At 38.8% G+C, this 21,503-nt stretch overlaps 1 protein-coding gene across 2 annotated transcripts in view; it reads right to left on the reverse strand.

Moving 5' to 3' along the window:
* Positions 1–21,503, reverse strand: part of LOC105468280 (N-ethylmaleimide sensitive factor, vesicle fusing ATPase) — a 162,406-nt gene that overhangs the window by 78,665 nt on the left and 62,238 nt on the right. For both annotated transcript variants that reach the window (XM_071083332.1, XM_071083331.1), the window contains exon 9: positions 3,869–4,068. In XM_071083332.1, coding sequence (XP_070939433.1) covers positions 3,869–4,068 — 200 coding nt within the window. The remainder of the gene's footprint in view (positions 1–3,868; positions 4,069–21,503) is intronic.

Below are 21,503 nucleotides of genomic sequence, written 5' to 3' on the forward strand. Positions count from 1 at the left end.
CATCTTTTCTTTTTCTTGATGTTGTTTATCTGTTTCCAGTTGCTTTTGATTATAAGTCAGACATTGCATTTGCAAACTAGAAATAATTTGTGACCTTACATGATACTACTTTCCTCCAGGAAGGATTTACAATTCTGCCAGATGCCTAGGGGCACTAACAGTTTAGGAACCCTCAATCTAATTTTAGGGACTGACATGATTCAAAGCTGATCTTCAGCCTTGGTGATAGTATGTCTATGCCTGGTTAACCCTTGCTCCTATGGTGTAGCCCTTCAGGGTCCTGACTCAAAATGAGTTATGTTCATCAGATGTCCCCTCCCTCAGGGGCCATGGGCTCTAATCTCTGCCCCCATTACTCCCACTAGCATGTCAAAAGGGCTGCTTAGGTTTTAGCAGCTTCACGCAGAACTGGCTAATACCTCGAGAGGAATAGTGACCCAGCACACCAGGAGGACCTTTGTTCTAGGCCTCCATTTTTCTTCTTTGATACCTTCAAGCAAAACATGTTTAAATATTGTGTTGAGCTTTTCTGGTAGTCTTCAGTGGAAAGCATGATTCAAATGACCTAATTTGCCACTACTAGAAGTAGAACTCCCAGACTTTATCTATATTTTCACCAATTTTATTGCTCATCATTGTTTCTTGGATCTACTGTTTCCTTCTGGGTTCAACTTCCTTCAGTCTCAGTACATCCTACTTCATAATCTTCCAACAAGCTTCTGCAACTAGTTAATTCTATTATCCTTTGCCTGAAGAAAAAAGTCTTTATTTCACCCTCATTCCTGAATGAGAATTAAGCTGGGTATTAACTTTTAAGTTGACAGTTATTTTCACTTAGCTCTCTGAAGATATTATTCTACTGTTTTTTGTTCTCTCTGTCATGGAAAAGTTTGCTATCAGCATAATGGATACCCCTTTGTAAATCATCTCCATGTCTTTCTTTTGTTACTAAGATACTTGTCTTTGACATTCTCCTATAACAAGTCTAGAAATAAGTTAATTTTCATTTATCCCATATGGACTCATGGTGCTACCTGAATCTGAGTACTTGTGTCTTTTATTAATTTTAGAACATTTGCAGTCATTCTCTTTTTGAATAATGCCTCTACACTATTCTATCTGGACTTCTCGTTTTAACTCTGTCATCTCAACTTTCATCTCTTCCATCCCTTTATCTCTCTGTGCTACATTCCGGGTGATTTCTTTAGGTTTATTCTTCTGTTTACCACTTCTCTCTTCAGCTGAAATTTGTTGTCTTATGTTAAATTTGGTTGCTGAGTTTTAAATTTTGATGACTACTTTTTCTATTCCTTTCAGCCTAGGTTGTTGGAGTACCCCTTGGGGTTTGCTTATATCTGACAACTTATGCTATCACTAGGCCAGGACTAATTTTTTTTTTTTTTTTTTCTTAACATAGGGTCTTGCACTGTCACCCAGGATAGAGTGCAATGGCACAATGATAGCTCACTGCAGCCTAGAACTCCTGGGTTCTAGTGACCCTTCCATCTCAGTCTTCCAAGTAGCTGGTACTACAGGCATGAGCCACAGCACCCGAATAACTTTTTTTTTTTTTTTTTTTTGAGACGGAGTCTCACTCTGTCGCCCAGGCTGGAGTGCAGTGGCCGGATCTCAGCTCACTGCAAGCTCCGCCTCCCGGGTTTATGCCATTCTCCTGCCTCAGCCTCCCAAATAGCTGGGACTACAGGCGCCCGCCACCTCGCCCGGCTAGTTTTTTTGTATTTTTTTTTAGTAGAGACGGGGTTTCACCATGTTAGCCAGGATGGTCTCGATCTCCTGACCTCGTGATCCGCCCGCCTCGGCCTCCCAGAGTGCTGGGATTACAGGCTTGAGCCACCGCGCCCGGCCCCGAATAACTTTTTAAACTAATTTCTCAGCTTGGGGTTTCAGGCCACATAGGTAGCATATATTTATTCAAATTCTAAACCAGCACGAACAAGGAGCCATGGTTTACAATTCCCATGGGAGGCCAGGCACGGTGGCTCACACCTGTAATCTCAGCACTTTGGGAGGCCAAGGCGGGCAGATCACCTGAGGTTGGGAATTCGAGACCAGCCTGACCAACATGGAGAAACCCCATCTCTTCTAAAAATGCAAAATTAGCCGGGCATGGTGGCACATGCCTATAATCCTAGCTACTCGGGAGGCTGAGGCAGGAGAATTGTTTGAACTTGGGAGGCGGAGGTTGTGGTGAGTCAAGGTCACGCCATTGCACTCCAGCCTGGGCAACAAGAGCAAAACTCCACCTCAAAAAAAAAAAAAAAAAAAGTATTCCCGTAGGAGATTTCCCAGCTTCCATTCCAGAACCCAAGCAGTTAAATATTTTTTGTTAATTTCCCTTTGGTGGTGGCAGATATTTTCTAGTCCATGCTTTTCATAGAGACACAACCTGTTTGAAGGTACCAGTTCCTAGTCCACACTGTAAATAGATTCAAGAACTCACTTTCTGTTCCCTAGTGGGTACTAAAACCCAAACCCATACATTATGAAACCAAAAGCTACAGCCCATATCTTACGACTCTAATTTCCTGGAGATTCAGTTTTCTTTCTGAAGAGTTCAATTATGCATTTAAAATAATTTTACTTATATTTTACCCAGAACTTTTTAAAGTTTTATTTTGTGTTTAATTGGCACATAATTGTACATATTTAAGGGGTACAGGGTATACCTAGCATTTGAAGGTGTTTATAGAAGGAAGGTTTTCTGGTTACCTAGTCTACTGTATTACTAGAACCAGAACACTCATGGCATTGTTCTTAAACTTTCTGTCAATTAAAAAAATATGTTAGTATTAGGATATTAATCAGCACAGACAAACAGAACCAACAGAATGTTCGTGCGAGTGTGTGCATTCCTTATGATAAATCTCTATGAATATGTATGTATGCATACACACCCACATATACATGTCAGCCTACATAATCGTTTTAGCCAATTCCCTGGGAAAAATCTACAATTTCAGAGGCTGACAAGTCCCAAGATCTGGAGTCAGCAATCTGGAGACCCAGAAGAACTAACACGCATTATTTAGTTTCAGTCCAAAGGCCTCCAAGCCAGCAAGAGCTGATGGTTCAGTTTGCATCCAAACCAATGTCCCAACTCAGGGCAACCAGGCAAGTCGAAATTTCCTCTTACTTGCAGGAAAGTAAGCATTTTTGTTCTGTTCAGGCCTTAAACTGATTGAATGGGGCCTGCCCACATTAGGGAGGGCAATCTGCTTTATTTAGTCTATCAACTCAAATGCTAATTTCATCCAGAAACATCCTCACAGACACAACCAAAATGTTTTACCAAATATTTAGGCACTTTATGTCCTAGTCAAGTTGACATGTAAAACTAACAGAATTAGTAAACTCTAGTTTAATTTTTAAATAATTTCATTTCTGAGACTCAAATCAAGCTTTCCTCTGAGCTCTGACAACTCAATCCTGTCACTCTATAACTGAGCAAGATTCAGCATTAAGTAAGATAGCTTTCTGCATGCGAACCTTACACAATACGATTCCGTAAGTCTATTTATGGATTTAATTTCCTCTTTTCTTCCAAAGGATAAATGAGCACAAGTCTCTGGAAGCAATATGGAATACAAGCGTCACCTGAAAATATATTCATGACCTGTTTTTGCAAAACCTCTGGCTTACACAATCACCTACCTTTGTTTATAGGAATATGTGGGTAACAACATCTGCTCATCATGTAAATCTCCCACAGTCCCTGGTGCAGTGCCATATATAACCTAGGTACTAGGTAAATTTATCTGTAAGTTGCTTCAAAATATAAATCAAAGTAACAAGTTTGCCTCCATAACTCTGGGTCTCATTCATCATATAGCGACGATGTTCACATTACCCTCCTTTGCTCCTCTTCAGCATCAGCAAAAAGTTTGCGAATGTTAGCCTCTGATTCTCCCACATATTTGTTAAGGATTTCTGGCCCATTGACCACTTTGGGCTCTCTTGCATTCAACATCTTGCCAATCTGTCGAGCCAAGAGAGTCTTACCACAACCTGGGGGTCCATATAACAGGATGCCTTTAACATGTTTACAACCTGAAAAGGAAAAGAAAACAGTCTTATATCAGCTAACTAGAATCCAAGTAAGACTCTAAAGCAAAGTTTTCTTCCTGCTTCATATGCACTTTAGGAAAAACACAGTGATGCCATTTACATATGTTAATGTCCATAAGCCATGAACAAGAATATACAACCAAAAATCCAGCAACAATTCCCCCAACTGCGAATGCTTGAGGGGCAATGCTGCCAGTTAAAGGTCTCTGGGAGAGCACATTCATGCTACCATTTTGGACAAATACTTCTTACTCTGAAAATATTACTTATTTTTGGCTGGGTATGGTGGCTCACTTGAGCCCAGAAGCATGAAACCAGCCTGGGAAACACATTGTTGACCCTGTCCCTACAAAAATAAAACATCTGCCTCGTTTTATGTATAATGATAAATTATATATAATTTATTATTATATATCATATATGTGTACACACACACACACACACACACACCATGGAATACTATTCAGCCATTAAAAAGAACAAAATAATATCTTTTGCTACAACATGGATGGAGCTAGAGGCCATTTTTCTAAGCGAAGTAACTCAAGAATGGAAAATCAAATACCGTACGTTTTCACTTATAAGAGGGAGCTAAATTATGGGTACACAAAGGCATACAGAGTAATGGACTTTGGAGACTCAGAAGTGGGGAAAGTGAGAGGGGAGTGAAGAATAAAAACCTAATATTGGGTACAATGTACACTACTTGGACAATGAGATGCACTAAAATACCAGACTTCACTACTATATAATTCATCCATGTAACCAAAAACCACTTGTACCCCAAAAGTTATTAAAATTATATATCTTTATACTATACCCAAAAAAGCACTCTGTTAAATAATAAATTATTAGATTTCAGTGTCACCTCCTAAGTATGGGTAAAAAGGGAAATTTCTGAAAATGCAATATAGTGTGTCTCTATGGAAAATGGTTTGTCCTTATTTGAAATAGAAGCATTAAAAAGTATATCTTTAAGAAAAAAAGCACAATACATTTGATGACTCACATAAAATCACAAGATGCAAACAACTCTATTAGAAATTTTAGATTCTGAGGAGGAAGACCCTTTGGGCTGTCAGAATTGGTCTTTACTTCTTTCTTTATGCCGAGAAAAGACTCCTTTTCAAATCCTTGAAAGTAATAAGATCTGTGTCTTTGGTTGAGCATGGAGAGGGAGGGGAAACACTTGATGGCTTACAGTCTTAACCCTTCGCACCACAGAGTAAATCCCTTCCCTAAGAATCACTGCCCAATAAAATGCTTTTGGCCTTTGACTCACCCTTCAAGTATGAGTGGTAGGGAGATAACAGGAGAAGTCTTGAGCTTCTCCTAGAGGCCAATACCACCAAGCACTACCAGCATCTAAGTTACAGGGACACACTGGATGAGGACGTAGAAGTCTGGCTCCTAATCTTGCCCTCTGAGCCAACTGTTACCATTATGATTTGAAACTATTCATATGTATAAACCATAGCTGAGGCAGGTGGTGGTGGTGAAACATGCATAGAAAGAGGACATCCAGAAAGGAGAAAATGAAGATTTTCTGAGTACCTACAAAGCACTAGCCTTCTGATCTCCAACTTCTTGACGTCTACATTTTCTCCAAATTTATAAACTTCCTCTTAACCATACTGCCTTCCCTAGTAAGCTATGCTTTCTTTGAAGGACTTTTAACTATTTGGCCTTTGTAAATTTATGTTATAACCACCCCACAGTCCCTGAATACAACATGGTTTTATTGCACTACACGTTGGCCACAGAGCACAGCTGGAGAAAATTACACCTCTGTGTTACTGACAGTTATCTCCAGAATTTCATGCTATCCAGTTTCAGTCCTATGCTCACTGCTTTCTCAGTTGTGCATGCCACTCTTTACTTGTCTTTGTTAGCTCATCTCTAATTCACCTTATTAATTATCCAGATCTTCACGTTCTTCTCAAGAGCTACCCCCTGCTATGAATTCTTAGAGATACCCTAGGTTCCTACTTCACATATAAAAAAAAGAAAAAAAACACTTCACCTCTGCTTCTTTATCTATAAATTGATCAGCAGACTCATCCATTCTCAACCTAATCTCGGTTCTCAAAGTAGTCTTCCTTCCTCTCCTCCAAGTTTTTATATTGCAATTCTCTGTTTACATGGCTCATTCGCTATCAAGACTGTAAACTATTCAAGTCCAAGTACGATTTCATTCACCCAGCATAATGCCCAGCACCTACTATGGACTTCAGGAAAGGTTGAATAAGTAAACTGATGATTCTTTTCCTACAAAACTGAAAGAATATGAAGGACAGAAGATGATTTTTAAAAATTATTTGAAGCTCTTAATTTATGGACTGTGCTTACTTTCAGAGCTGAGCTAATTTAAACACCTAAAAAAAAAACACATTTGCAATGACTGAGACTTTGCAAATTTAACAAAACAAAATAACATAAAGACAAGAATCTTAACTTTGCAACTATGCTTCTGTACAAGGAAAATGCTCAAATTAATGTGTTTTGAACTAAATTTACTCAGATATTATAAAATAATTCACAAAATATACCATGAAGGTTAAAAGAAAAAGAGACAGAATGCATATCCATGCAACTTATTAAATATATAATATAGATATGTGAAACGATAGAATATATTTAATATAACATCAACAGGAATGTCATAGAAGCTCTAGTCTGCATTAGAACTATAATTCTTTTAGGATCTCAAATAAGCACATCAAAAATATACACTGACATGTAAAGTCTTTCAAAATCTACTTCCACAAAGGAAGCTGTTACTTGAATAAGCGGTGGAAATGGGACTTTATTATTACTATTATTATTACAGACTATTCTGACTTATTAAATAAGCATTGGTCTCTAATTTTAAATGAGTCATAAAAACTCTTTATAACTAATTCCATTCAACAAAAGGGTACTAAGCTCATGTTTAGACTAGATGCAAAGGTAGGTGTTAGGGATACAAACATGCAAAAGACAGTCCCTACCTGTAGGGCATTCCTGGCTTAGTAGGAAAGACAGAAATAAAAATAGGCTATCTACAATATAATATGACATTATCAGAGATATGTATGAAATGTTTTTGGACTCTAGCCAAGAGATACTGATTCTGCCAGAGTGATGGCAGAAAATTAAGAATGGACTCAGGGGAAGAGCTAACATCTAATGTGGGCCTGGAAGAATGAGTAGGAGGTTCACAGGCAATGGAGAGGAAATGCCATACCAAAGAGAGAGACCAGCATGATCAAAGGCATAGGGGTACGGACACAGACGCTGTTCTCTCGAAACAGCCAGTAGTAACCTGCTGTAGCCAGAGCCTTGGAGGGGAGGAGCAGGCAGTGGCTGAAGACGAGGCTGGCAGAGTCCTAACTGGCAGGCCTTGAAACCATGACCATGAGTTTTTAACCTGTTTCATAGGTGATTAAAACCCCACATTTTTGGGTGATTTATGTAATCACCCTCAGGTGTAAGTGATAACCATGGAAGGCGCACCAGGAGGTATGTGTTTAAAAGCTAACTCTGTTGGTAGAGTGGAGAAAGAACTAGAGACCAAACAGGCAAAGGAGAGGAGGCTAGCTGGGGGAATGTTCTGAACTTTTTTCTGGGGACTCCAACTCACTAGCTGACTTTGGATTCTTGCCAGTTAAGTTTTCATACCCCTCTAAGTCCTTTGGAAGCACAGGAACAAATGGGTCCAGGGGCCTCAGGAGGACACCCTCTGCTCCTGCTGACACCCCAGCTTTCTTCTGAGCTTCTCTAGGATATTAAAGCCTGGATCTGATATTGAGGAGCCTCTGATCTCTGGCTGCTGAACTGACTACCCAGCTGGACTGACTAATGCTGCTGCTTTATTCTCAATGTCTTACATGCCATCTCACTACTCAGAGATAAGTGCCCTAGGTTAGTGGCCTAAATAGCAAAGGGCAGGTATAGAAAGAGAAATCAGTGGACCTGATTTAAATTGTCATTGTCTTTCATTCTATTCCTCTCTTTCCCATAGAACAGACTAATGGATCTCCCCAGGAAAATGCATATGTACAAAAAATTTGCATACAAATTTGAGAGTGTTCTTTAATCCTTTGAGGTCCATCCATGGAATCCAAATTAGAAACTCCTGAACGTATTACTGAAATAATCCAGACAAAAGACAATAAACAGAAAGAGGCAAGAGTCACAGGAAATAGTAGGAAAAGAAAAGAAGATGCGGGAAATACTCATCAAAGCTTAGACACCGAATGGAAACCAGAGAATGAAGAGGAGTCAAGGATGACGTTAAGGCATCTAGCATGGGTACATGGATAAAATGATGGTAACCTCAGCGATACCAAGAAATAGCAAGAGGAAGAGGAATCAGTTTGGAGAGCACAGGAAATCATTACTTGGTTTTGGCTATAAGGCATTTGAGATTTAGGCAGTAACGCCCATTAAAAATCCTGGTGAAAGCTCAGAAAAGACATCAAAACTACTGCTTCAATATTTTTGAATGCCTGCCCTGGGTACATGAAAAGCTGTGAAAAGTTTTAAGCAGAAGAATGTGACAACAGAGATAAATGCTGCAGCGATAGAGGATGAGGCCTGGAAAGAGACCACTAGGTTTAGAATTCAGGAAATACATGCCGATCCAGGCCACAGGGTCTTCAATCAGGGTCAGAGCATTTAGGGTTGAGGTCCCTTCCTTTCACTCAGAAGAAAACTAAGTAGTGTAAGCAGGTATGGAGACCACACTTTCAGGAACTTTGGCAACAGGGGAGGAATGGAGACGGGGAGCTTGTAAAGACACCTCTCCTTCTGAGAACAGTTAAATAAAGGGAAGAGGAAGAAGAAAGCTGAGGTTATTTCTGTTGGGTTCTGTTGACTATGTGAAGCAGGACCTAGATCATCAACAAAATAAGGGATGAAGAGAGGATACTGGGAAACATGGTAAAGGTTTGGAAAGTACATGGGAAGTTGGGAAAATGTGTCTGAGCAGACGAATGCTGTTACATAAATGAACTCAGCATATGAGATTCAGGTCATCAAGGGACCATCCTTTATTGTATTTACATAAGCAATTCACAGTATTAGGTAGGGTATAGATTCTTACTCAGTTCTATAAATACAATTTCATCTAAGCTGGCACACAAATGTTGACCTTTTGGTTTCACCAATCTCTTTTTTTCAAATCTGAATTTTAAAGGTTAGCAATATGAGGTAAATAAAAGGATTAAATGAATGTAATGTGCAGTCAACATGTTTATAGCTCAACTCTATTATCTAATTTTCCCAGCAAAAGTATAAGGTAAAAACTATCACATGACTGTTTTCAACATTTTTTTCCTCCCTTTTCCACAAAGTTTGAGGCCTTAACCTCATTTCTAAGTGATTCCCATCTTTTCTTCTTCGTCTATAACTCAAGTAAGAACTAAGGTGGGCTAAGGGTATAAGCAAACACAGTTCCAAAGCATTTCTTCTCTTAATATCCTATGTCCAAGTACTTTTTTAGAGACAGGGTTTCGCTCTGTCACTGAAGCTGGAGTTCAGTGGTGTGACACAGCTCACTATAACCTAGAACTCCCGGGCTTCCAACTCTGCCTCCCGGGTAGCTGGGACAAGCGCATGCCAGCAAGCCTGGCTCAATTTCCTGTATCCGGGTATTTTACTGCTTGTTTTACTAATTGCTCCTGTTAATCATTTTCTAAAAAATACCTACTTTTTATTTGGATGAGGCACAAACGTAGTAACAACTCTTGGTTATAATAAGAGAAAAGAAGGTGGTAGTAAAGAACATAATCTCAAATGGCCAAAAATCGATTTATATATATGGTTTTGTAATTTAAGTTGCTAATTATATTGAATATAGGAGTAACTGAAGTTCTAGGACATCATAGTCTTTCTCTCATTCAACCAATGATACATCTTGTGGTGGGAAGATGAGGAAGATGAAGAAGTTCTCTTCTGTTTGCCTCTATTTTCTCCATGAAATAAAGATTCCAGGTCATCAGCTGCTGATAAGGATGGAAGAAGTGGTGCTTGGGGGTTGAGCTGAATAGAGAAGAAGAACTAGTCATCTCAGAGAATAGGAGAATAAATGGATTGAACTAGGGAAATATAGACGGAATACCAGGAATACCTGTTCCAAGAAATACTGAGGGTTCACTTGAGATTTGGTTCATAAATTTAAAATGAGATCAGACACCATGGTTTGGTGTTTTTCTAAAGCCATGCTTAACAGCGAGAGTACTGGCATAGAGTAGGCAGGTAGGTGAGAAACACTTGGGACTTTGACCCATACAGAAGACAAGGAGCAAGGCTGCTAAGGGTGTATGCAAAGAGGATATATGTGATAGACCATGGAGGTTAAACTGGGGAAAGAGGAAAGAGAGGACAAAAAGATTGGGAAGTGATAGAGTAAATTATACTGGAGGTTCCAGTGGGGTCCAAGTTGCTGGAGTTGGGAACAGGAGAAATGCTAGGAAATGCAAACAAAGTCTTGTGTATAACCGAAGAGTGAGTGGCTGAGGTGGACTTAAGGGAAAAGTTAATGAAAACAAGGAGGTTGAAATCAGAAAATAAATCAGGTGAAAAGTCTCTAAAGAGCTTTAAAAATTACTAAGAGTCCCACTTTTCTAGTCAGTGGTTCTCAAACTTAGATTTCACAAATAGCAAAAGAACTTTTTTTTTTTTTTTTTTTTAAACTGGAGAGCAGTGCTGTCATTGGGTTGTTTTAGTTTTAGTTTTGCAAGGTAAAGATTTCTTAAAAAAAAGAAAAAGAAAATCAAACCTGACATCGTCTATCACCACCATTTAATATAAAAAGTACATTTTAATACTGAAAGGCAGAACAGATACAATCTCAGACTAAAGGACAGTGTTTTGTGTTAAATAAACTCAGTTTTATGCGTAGTGTTAAAAGTGAGGGCTCTGCAGTCAGTTTGCCTGGATTCAAATCCTGGTTCTTCCACTAACTAGCTGGAAATAATAATAGTAACTACCTCAGAAAGTTATTATAATTAAGTATCATGCACATAAAGCACTTAGCATATGTTATGGTGGATAGTAAGAGCTCATAAATATTGGCTATTAATTAATAATAGCTTATTTCTCTCACCTTGCTACAGATGAGTGATGAAATGGAATTAGACTCCCAACTGGTGACAATTAGATCACAATTAGGTAACCAAAAAACTTCCAAATAAATGACTATTTTACTTACCAATTTACTTCTGTGACTGAAAATTGTGACCATCTGCTCCTTAAAACTTTATCTAGGCCGGGCGCAGTGGCTCAAGCCTGTAATCCCAGCACTTTGGGAGGCCGAGGCGGGTGGATCACGAGGTCAGGAGATCGAGACTATCCTGGCTAACATGGTGAAACCCCGTCTCTACTAAAAATACAAAAAAAAAAAAAACTAGCCGGGCGTGGTGGCGGGCGCCTGTAGTCTCAGCTACTTGGGAGGCTGAGGCGGGAGAATGGCATGAACCCGGGAGGCGGAGCTTGCAGTGAGCCGAGATCACGCCACTGCACTCTAGCCTGGGAAGACACAGCGAGACTCCGTCTCAAAAAAAAAAAAAAAAAACTTTATCTACCATAATTGTCACTTGAACTTTGCAAATTATAGTACCCATTCCATTGATGAACTTCAAGCTCCAAATTAACATAGTAGTAAATGAGTTGGACTATAGCAGTTTCACAAACATTACTAGTGTTTTGGTAAGTCAAGATTATTTGTAGCTATAGCCTCTCTTCTAGCTAGACGACTATCAGAGTCAATCTCGCCTGCTTCTACACAATGGAATATGATTCATCCATAAAAACAATGAAATCATGTTATTTGCAGCTACATGGATGGAAGTGGAGGTCATTATCTTACATGAAATAAGCCAGACACAAAAATACAAAAATCAGATGTTCTCACTTATATGTAGGAGGTAAAAAATTTGAACACATGGAGGTAGAGAGTGGCAAAGTAGACAACAGAGACTGGGGAGGGTGACTGGGAAGGAGGGGAGGCTAAGGAGAAGTAGGCTAAAGGTACAAACGTACAGTAAGATAGGAGGAATAAATTCAATGTTTGATAGCAGGGTAGGATGACTATATTTAATAAGAATATATTGTACTTGGGTGACAGGTCCCTTGAATACCATGACTTGATCACTACATATTATATACATGTAAAAAATTCTCATGTATCCCATAAATTTGCACAAAATTAAAAAAAAGTTTTTAAATCCTGCCTTCCTTTCTTATGCCTCAAACAGTTCATTCACACTGATTTCTCAAGCTTTCTAAGCTCACTTAAGGGTCAACATGTACCCATCCATAGAAGCCAAACTACCATGATTATCAGTTCCACATGTGTACAGCCCTTGACCTTTTCTCCCGCCTCCTCTATCATGATAAGTATATTTATTTTCCAAAGTTCCCCTTTATCTCCCCAATTGCAACTACTCTCATCGTCCCTAACTGCCAGACATTGGAAAGCGGTCGCTGCCCTTTCTTGGGGAGCACACACCCTGTTCTGTGGGCATTCACCTGGGATGAGCTGATTTTAGTGAAAGGAACTGGGGCTATTTCTGGGTACTTCATCCAAAAGTGTTTTGGCAATGCTAGATTAACATAGCCCATCCTCCATCCTTTGCCTCTTAGTTTGAGGTGGATTAGTATTACCCGTATATTCTTTCTTACCTTATTTCTAGCTACAACTCTCAGTTAAATCAGCAATCCTCCAACAATATACAAAATTTGGATACTGTTTGAGCCACAGGTGTTGACATCCAGTGATTATAATAGTACAAATTTTGGTGGGGAGAACTTCAGTAGGCTTTAAGTTGTGTGCTACAAATAGCTGAAAGTGATTTCTGATCTAAAAGTCAGAATAGGGCTGTATCCACTATGATAGGTATATCTAGCCCCACTGATGAAAATGATTCATAAAAATACTTATATCTTATACATAAATTGTAAAAGCTCAATAAAAATACATAGCCTTACTTCTGAAACACGAGAAATAAACAGCAATGTTTACTGTTTACAGTCTTTCGAAACATCTGAAAAAAGTGACAAATTTGTACTTGTTAAGCTCTTCTATTTTACAAAGCAGTACATTTTCTTCATTTTTTCTGGATGTTATCAGAGGTAAGCTGCATTGAGGAAAAACTGTTAAGTCAGCTTTGAGGTATTCAAAGGGAGAAAAAACTATAGCAAACACTAATTTTATACAAGAGTAAGCAAGATGATAATAAATTAGAAGTGGTCTCTATCAAATTAGCATTAAGAGTGTTTAGTTCATTTTGGGGGCAACATGATCTATAAAGAGAAAAAGAAGTGTGAAGTGGGTCATTTGAACAATGACTGATGTTTAAAGAGGAATCCCAAGTGGCTTACAGTACAAATGCAGACAGATTAGCCATGTTTGCCAAAGAGGGAGGCTATCAAAAGACTAGTGGCCAACCCAAATGTCCATCAGTGACAGATTGGATTAAGAAAATGTGGCACATATACACCATGGAATACTATGCAGCCATAAAAAAGGATGAGTTTGTGTCCTTTGTAGGGACATGGATGCAGCTGGAAACCATCATTCTCAGCAAACTATCACAAGAACAGAAAACCAAACACCGCATGTTCTCACTCATAGGTGGGAACTGAACAATGAGATCACTTGGACTCAGGAAGGGGAACATCACACACCGGGGCCTATCATGGGGAGGGGGGAGGGATTGCATTGGGAGTTATACCTGATGTAAATGACGAGTTGATGGGTGCAGCACACCAACATGGCACAAGTATACATATGTAACAAACCTGCACGTTATGCACATGTACCCTACAACTTAAAGTATAATAATAATAAATAAATTTAAAAAAAAAAAAAAAGACTAGTGGCAAGTCAGGACATATTCGATAGTCTTACAAGCTTCTCTGTGCAGTTGTGCAAACCAGATTTGAGTGCTCAATTTTAAATAGTGCATGCCCTTGTAGAAAATATAATCACAAATTAATATTTGATCTTTTAAATATAATCACAATTATTATTATTATTATCATTTTGAGATAGAGTCTTGCTCAGGCTGGAGTGCAATGGCGTAATCTCGGCTCACTGAAACCTCTATCTCCCAGGTTCTAGCAATTCTCCTGCCTAAGCCTCCTGAGTAGCTGGGATTACAGGTGCATGCCACCACGCCCAGCTAATTTTTGTATTTTTAGTAGAGATGGGGTTTCACCATGTTGGCCAGACTAGTCTTGAACTCCTGACCTCAGATGATCCACCCGTCTCAGCCTCCCAAAGTGCTGGGATTACAGGCGTGAACCACTGTGCCTGCCCACAAATTAATATTTGATCATTTAAGTTTCCATAATTTCCACTTCTCTTATGGTTCTGTTGAAAATTGTAAATTGGAACTAGAGTCATGAGTATTTTCTTAGTTCTACTTGACTTACCATTTCAGTAGTACAATACGATTATTTAATCTAAGAGCATGACTTTCATCAACTCATTATATAGGAGGGCCTTTTGTTTGCTTCAAAAACCTTTTTTTTTTTTTTGAGACAGGGTCTCACTCTGTTGCCCAGGCTCTGGAGGGCAGTGGCACTATCTCGGCTCGCTGCAATCTCCACTTCCCAGGCTCAAGCCATTCTGCCGCCTCAGCCTCCCGAGTAGCTGGGATCACAGGTGCACGCCACCATGCCCAGCTAATTTTGTATTTTTTGTAGAGATGGGGTTTCACCATGTTGCCCAGGCTGGTCTCAAACTCCTGGGCTCAAGTGATCAGCCTCCTTGACCTCCAAAGTGCTGGGATTAGAGGTGTGAGCCACTATGCCCGGCCTTAAGACTGTCAATCGGCCGGGCGTGGTGGCTCAAGCCTGTAATCCCAGCACTTTGGGAGGCCGAGACAGGCGGATTACGAGGTCAGGAGATCGAGACCATCCTGGCTAACACGGTGAAACCCCGTCTCTACTAAAAAAATACAAAAAACTAGCCGGGCGAGGTGGCGGGCGCCTGTAGTCCCAGCTACTCGGGAGGCTGAGGCAGGAGAATGGCGTAAACCTGGAAGGCGGAGCTTGCAGTGAGCCGAGATCCGGCCACTGCACTCCAGCCTCGGCGACAGAGCGAGACTCCGTCTCAAAAAAAAAAAAAAAAAAAAAAAAGACTGTCAATCAACATCTAAAATAGGTTATCATCTACATTTGTTTATCTGTGCACTTAACAAATCATTAAGAAATGGAAATACTTAAGACCAAGACTACTACTCCTGATACCATCTGGGCAGTCAGGTCTTTGACCATCCATTTTCGCGGCACTGTTCTGTCTGGTAGAGACTTGCTGTTGACACCAACTTCAAAATGCCAAGAGCACTCTGAGTTTTGCTATGATAGTGAAAACAGCCTATTTCCTGAGCACCAAGCAGTTGTGCAAGCTGTCTACCATCTGACTGGTCTATATCCAAATCAGTCAACTTAGATTTAATATAGATTTTCTTATTAGATAGCCTAGAACTAAAGATGAGATGTGCGTAGCAATGCTCCAAACTAATCTTTGCTGACACCCCCACCCTTTTACACTCCCTTATAGGGTGTTGCCTGGTATTTCATGAATTCTTGATGACAAAGATCATGCTTCTTCTATAGCAGGTCTGCATTGCTGCCAACTGGCAGCATGTATGCTTACCGGTTTCAGAATTTTATAGTTTTTCCTTTCTTTGTTTTTTTCCTTCTGTCCCTTATAGCTTTTAACTCCTTTTATGTGCTGTTCTATTGGGCCCCTACTTCAGCCTAGCAAATATCTTCCCTAGCAGACTATTTCTTCTTTACCTACACCTGGAATTTCTACTTATTCTTAACAGTTCATGTTCTTCTGTCCCCAGAAATCACCTCCTTTATTAATGCCACCTAATTCTGATCATATCTTTGGGTTCAATCCTTCAGTACTTAGAGTAGCAGCTGTCAAACTTTAATATGCACCAGTGTCCAATGGAGCTTGTTAAAATGCAGATTTCCAGACATCACTCCTAGAAATTTGAATTAATTAAGTCTGGAGTGAAACTCAATATTTAACAAGGGCCCTAGGTAACTCTAACGTAGGCCAGAGGACATACTTTGAAAAATATCATTCACAGTTACAACTGACACTACATTACATTGTTTTCTAAGAGTTCTTAGCTTATTTTAGTGCATATGTTCTATAGCCTCAATTAAATCATAAGCTGATAATGACACACTGACAAGTTGTAGCTATAAAAAAGAGCTATTCTAACAAGATAAAAGTTATCAAGAATAGATGTTTTCCGTACTTGAGTACAGCTAGGGGAGATACAGTTTTGTGAGAGATGACTTGAAATTTCATTCATTAATAAATTAAATAAGCATTAAGATAGAATGTGGATGTCAAAAATGTTAGCACAATTTCGGCCTACATTAAAAGAAGAATGTTTTAAATAAAGAATAAATAGTTCTGATCTATTTTACAACAGAGACCACATTTGCAGTACTCCACTAAATTCTAGGTTTCACGGCTTAACGTTAATATACACAAATGTTAAAGTTCACAGAAAACATGAATAGGATGGTAAAGGGCTAAAAAGACTGGCTGGAAAAAACCAACCAAGCTTAGGAGAATTAGCTTAGAGAAAAGAGGAATCTGCAGGGAGGTCTGGACAATAGCTTTCTTCATACCTATAGAGTTTTCATAAAGAAGTAGGATCATGCTCGTTCTGTGTAGTTTCAGGGGAAGAACCAGAGCTTGTAGGAGAAGATAAAAGCAAATGCATCTTACCTTAACATAAGGAAGACTAAACTTAAACCTATAGTTGTCCAAAAGACGAATGTAGCCTTAGGAGAGAGTGAGATTCCTGTCACTGGACGAACTTAAGCTTAGCCTAAGGAATCTGGCAGAGGTTACTCAGCAGAAATATAGAAAAGGGCCAGGCATGAGTAATCCCAGCACTTTGGGAGGCCGAGGCGGGTGGAGCACCTGACATCAGGAGTTCAAGACCAGCCTGGGCAACATGGTGAAACCTCGTCTCTATTAAAAATACAAAATTAGCTGGGCGTGGTGGCGCATGCCTGTAATCCCAGCTACTTGGGAGGCTGAGGCAGGAGAATCTCTTGAACCAGGGGGGCAGAGGTTGCGGTCAGCCAAGATCGCACCACTGCACTCCAGCCTGGGCAACAGAGTGAGACTCCATCTCAGTAATAATAATAAATAAAAAGAAATGTAGAAGAGATTCAAATAAAAAACAGGTATGTGAGCTAGATGGCTAAGATGCCTTGCAATACTGAGATTCTGTGATTCCTTTGATTTTCTCTGATAGAATCTGGTAGTTTTGTAGAGTAAGCTTTGAAATAAATATTCCAGGATGGAAAAGAAGAAGAGTAAAGGCAAGGAAAATAATAAACAGGTTACTGCTGTAGTGCAAGGGTAACTGACTAAAGCAATGAAAAAGAAAAAAGCAAATGATTTTTAAAAAGCAGAAAAAAATTTAGGAGTATTCAATAATAAATTTGACAAATGCATGAAAAACAAAGAAAAAGGGGGACAGATGAATCATGACTCCACAGACCTAAAAAAGAAAGGTAACTGGGAAGGGATAACTACTTGTGGAACAAGAAAGAATGTAACAAAGTTTTAAACATTTCAAGAATTCATTTCAGTAAAAATTCTTATGGGGGATGGTGAAAGCATCTGAAGATATATGGTAAAGGTCATCTAAAAATGACCACTAAATGCTTGGATAAAAGAAATTAATAAATTTAACGAAATACTGTCTTTCAGAAATGGGATTACTAGACCTCCTCCTTTTACAGATCTGTGCTTGTGGACTGAGGGAGGAGGAAGGCAAAGGAAGTGTAGGAAGGAATAAAGGGTTCTATGCCATGTGTTTGTAGTTAGGCAAGATCACCTGCATGTTTGTGCATTTTATTTTACTTTACTGTGCACACAGTGTATACACATGGTCCCCAACTTAGACTGGTTTGACTTAACAATTTATTTTACTTTCTGATGGTATAAAGGCAATATGCATTTGGTAATGCTCTTCGATTTACAATCAGTTACAACAAGATAAACCCATAGTCAACTGAAAATATTTTAAGTCAAAAATGCACTCTCAACTTAGGATATTTTCAACTTATGATGGGTTTGCTGAGACATAACCCATTGAGGGTTATCTGTACAATGGATAAGCAAGTTCTAATTTTACATCTTGTTGTCTAGATGATAAAGAGGTTGCTAATGTTTGACAAAAGAAGAGATGATGAACTAAAACATCTTACATACTTTTCTTGTATGCCCGAAAACTTCATAGGTAAGACTATCTTCTAAAAACAACTTTTGGAATGCTGATGTTGTCCACTGGGCTGATAATGATAAGAAGGAAGTGAGAAGGGGAAGTGTACTTGGCTATAATGTTCATATTTAGAAGATACTTTCAGATTATAGCCTTTGTTATATGCGCACAATTTAATCAATGCTAGCATTACAGAGTAGACATTTGAAACATGTAGTCTTCACAAAATAACATATTTTAAATAAGTTTATGTCAATTAACAGGAATGACTGTCTTTAGAATGGAACTGTTAAACTTTATCTCTTTGAGCTACATATTGTTTGCTCACTGGGTGGTAAAGGAGGTGGGAGAGACAGGAAGTGACAGGGAAGAGTTCTGTGCCAGTGTGTTTTGAGATAAATGCAGATTATCTACTTGTTGTTCTGCAAGTGCATGTACTTAGTATTGTTGTGTATGTAAAGGACAAACAAGGCCCTAATGCTGAGAGGTGCCCAAAGTATGCTGAAAGTTGAAGCAGTAAAATGATTCTTTGATAAATGTCCTTTTGTTAGAGTTTTCAGGAAGGCTCATTGTCTGGGAGTGACTTGTTAACCCATCTCGTAGAGCTATACACATTTCTGTACTTATTCATTGAGCTGGAGAAGGAAGAAGAAAGGCAAAAGGAAGGATCTTTGCAAGTATGTTCGTATCTAAAAGATAGTTTCATAGTGTAGCCACAGTTCTAGAAGTGATTTTTTAGTAAAGTGCTTGTGTTTTATCAGTCCTTACTTTCTAGACGTTATGAGGTGACAATGCATAAAAGTAGAGCTAGTAAATTAACTAATTAGTAAATTAATTTCATTAGAAAAAAAGCATCTTGGAAATGGCAATGTTAAACCACCTATGAGCTGTATACATCAGTACGTACTGGATTGCTAAGGAAGGGGCAGAAAGGTAAGGGAAGAGATATATATATATAGATAAGTCCATATTTATGATCTGATTATAATCACTGAATATGTATGCTTTTTTCTTGGTATACTTTGTGAATATGACATGAATTGTTAAATAATTAAGTAGAAACATCACTTCTGCTAATACAGTGCAGATCTCATACTGAACTGTCTAAGAAGCATTATACTTACTTGACTGCTTTGTGTCTCATTTTATATTGGGCATTAAGTGAACACAGTATTTAACTATAAACCTGCCAATATGCATTTCCAGAGATCTGTTGCCATTTTGTCTTTTAAGATATTTTTGTCCCCACAAAAGATAAGAAAATGTATCATGAGTATTTACCAACGTCTGAGTCCCAAAGCCCTGAGTATTTTGATACTTAAGTACTCATGATATGCAAGAAAGCATGGCACATATATAAGTGTAACCATGTAAAAAGGTATACTCAGCTATGTATATATGTATACACACACAAGGACTGGAAAGATACATCAGAATATAAATTGTTTCTGCTATGGATGATTTTTTAGTTACTTGCCTATTGTGTTTTTCAGTTTTGTATAATGAACATATTAACCTCTAAAGGTTGAAAAATATAAATGTTATATTAAAAAGAAACAAATAAATAAAAAATGAATATAAGATCCAAGAAGTTACAGATCAAGGCCAGAACTGCAGATATGGGAAGGGCTGTACTACAGTTTTTAATATGTTCTCTTATGTAATCGATTTTAAAACTATGAACTAGGGTATTATTTTTACCCTCTTTTTAGGGAAGAGGTACTGAGGCTTACAGTGGTAAAGTGACCCTCCCCTGGCAAGGGGAAGACACATCTGGTAAGTGGCAGACCTGGAACTTGAATATCAATTTGCCTGACAAAACTAAAACCCCAAGAGAGCTCAGCTATTGACAGTGCTGTGTCTCGGCTTTGTGCCTGACACTCAAATTCAGTGTACTTGAGAGACAGCCTGGAAATCTGTATTTTTTTAACATTAAAAATTCTGGGCCGGGCGCAGTGGCTCACGCCTGTAATACCAGCACTTTGGGAGGCCGAGGTGGGTGGATCACTTGAGGTCAGGAGTTCAAGACCAGCTTGGCTAACATGGTGAAACCCTGTCTCTACTAAAAATATAAAAATTAGCTAGGCATGGTGGCGTATGCCTGTAATACCAACTACTCGGGAGGCTGAGGCACAAGAATTGCTTGACCCCAGGAGGCAGAGGTTGCAGACAGCCGAGATCGCGCCACTGCACTCCAGCCTGGGTAACAGAGCAAAACTCTAAAAAAAAAAAAAAAATTCTGATACACACCAAAGACTGAGAACCACTGTGTTACTGAATAGGAAAGACCCCACCCCGCCAAAACAAAAACAAAAACAAACAAACTGAAGAAATGTGGTGAGCTCTTCAAAGTGAGAACAAACAATGCTCAACAGGAGAAGGCTAGGCTCTGCTGTTACATACTGGAACCAGGTATCACTCTCAACTTCCACAGATATGTACTGAGTCTCTATTATATACCTAAGAACTATGCTAAGCCAAGTTCTTTCAGGAGATGAGTAAGATAACCTCTGTTACAAACAGCTCAATATTAAAAATCAAAGATACAACTATACAGAACCAACATTTAAAAAAGGCTATGAGAAGCCAAAAAGTAAAACAATTACTTCTTCTAGGAGGATGTAAGTGTGACAGATCTTCCAAAGGCAATCAAGCTGAAACTTGAAGCAGATACATGGCATCTTCCCTGCAGAACCTATGTACAGACCTTTATATTTCACTGAAATGACACTCATAAGGTGACTATTCTGAACACGTTTCTATTTCTAGTCTATCTTCCCATTTTTATAATGAGGAAACTAAGACCCAAAAGTCACAGTCATTCAATGACAAATCCAAAACTAGACTCCACGTCTCTTGAAACCTTGTCTATTAGTTTCTCATGAAACCATTATATTTTTTATATTTCTATTTCTCTTCCAGAGTACCTGCTTAGTGATCGCTTTGATCTCCCTAACATTTGACTTTTCAAAAAGGAAGTCTAAATTTGGCAGTGCATGTCAAAAACGTTTACACTTGTGAATGCTTTTTGATTCAGCAATTCTACTTCCAGGAACTTATCTTAAAGAAATACGAATGTGTAGAAATATTTAGTTTCTAAGGTGCTTGTTATACATAGTATATAACAGTAAAAAACTGAATACAATTTAC

Source organism: Macaca nemestrina, chromosome 17 (assembly GCF_043159975.1).
Source record: "Macaca nemestrina isolate mMacNem1 chromosome 17, mMacNem.hap1, whole genome shotgun sequence".
NCBI classification, from domain to species: domain Eukaryota; kingdom Metazoa; phylum Chordata; class Mammalia; order Primates; family Cercopithecidae; genus Macaca; species Macaca nemestrina.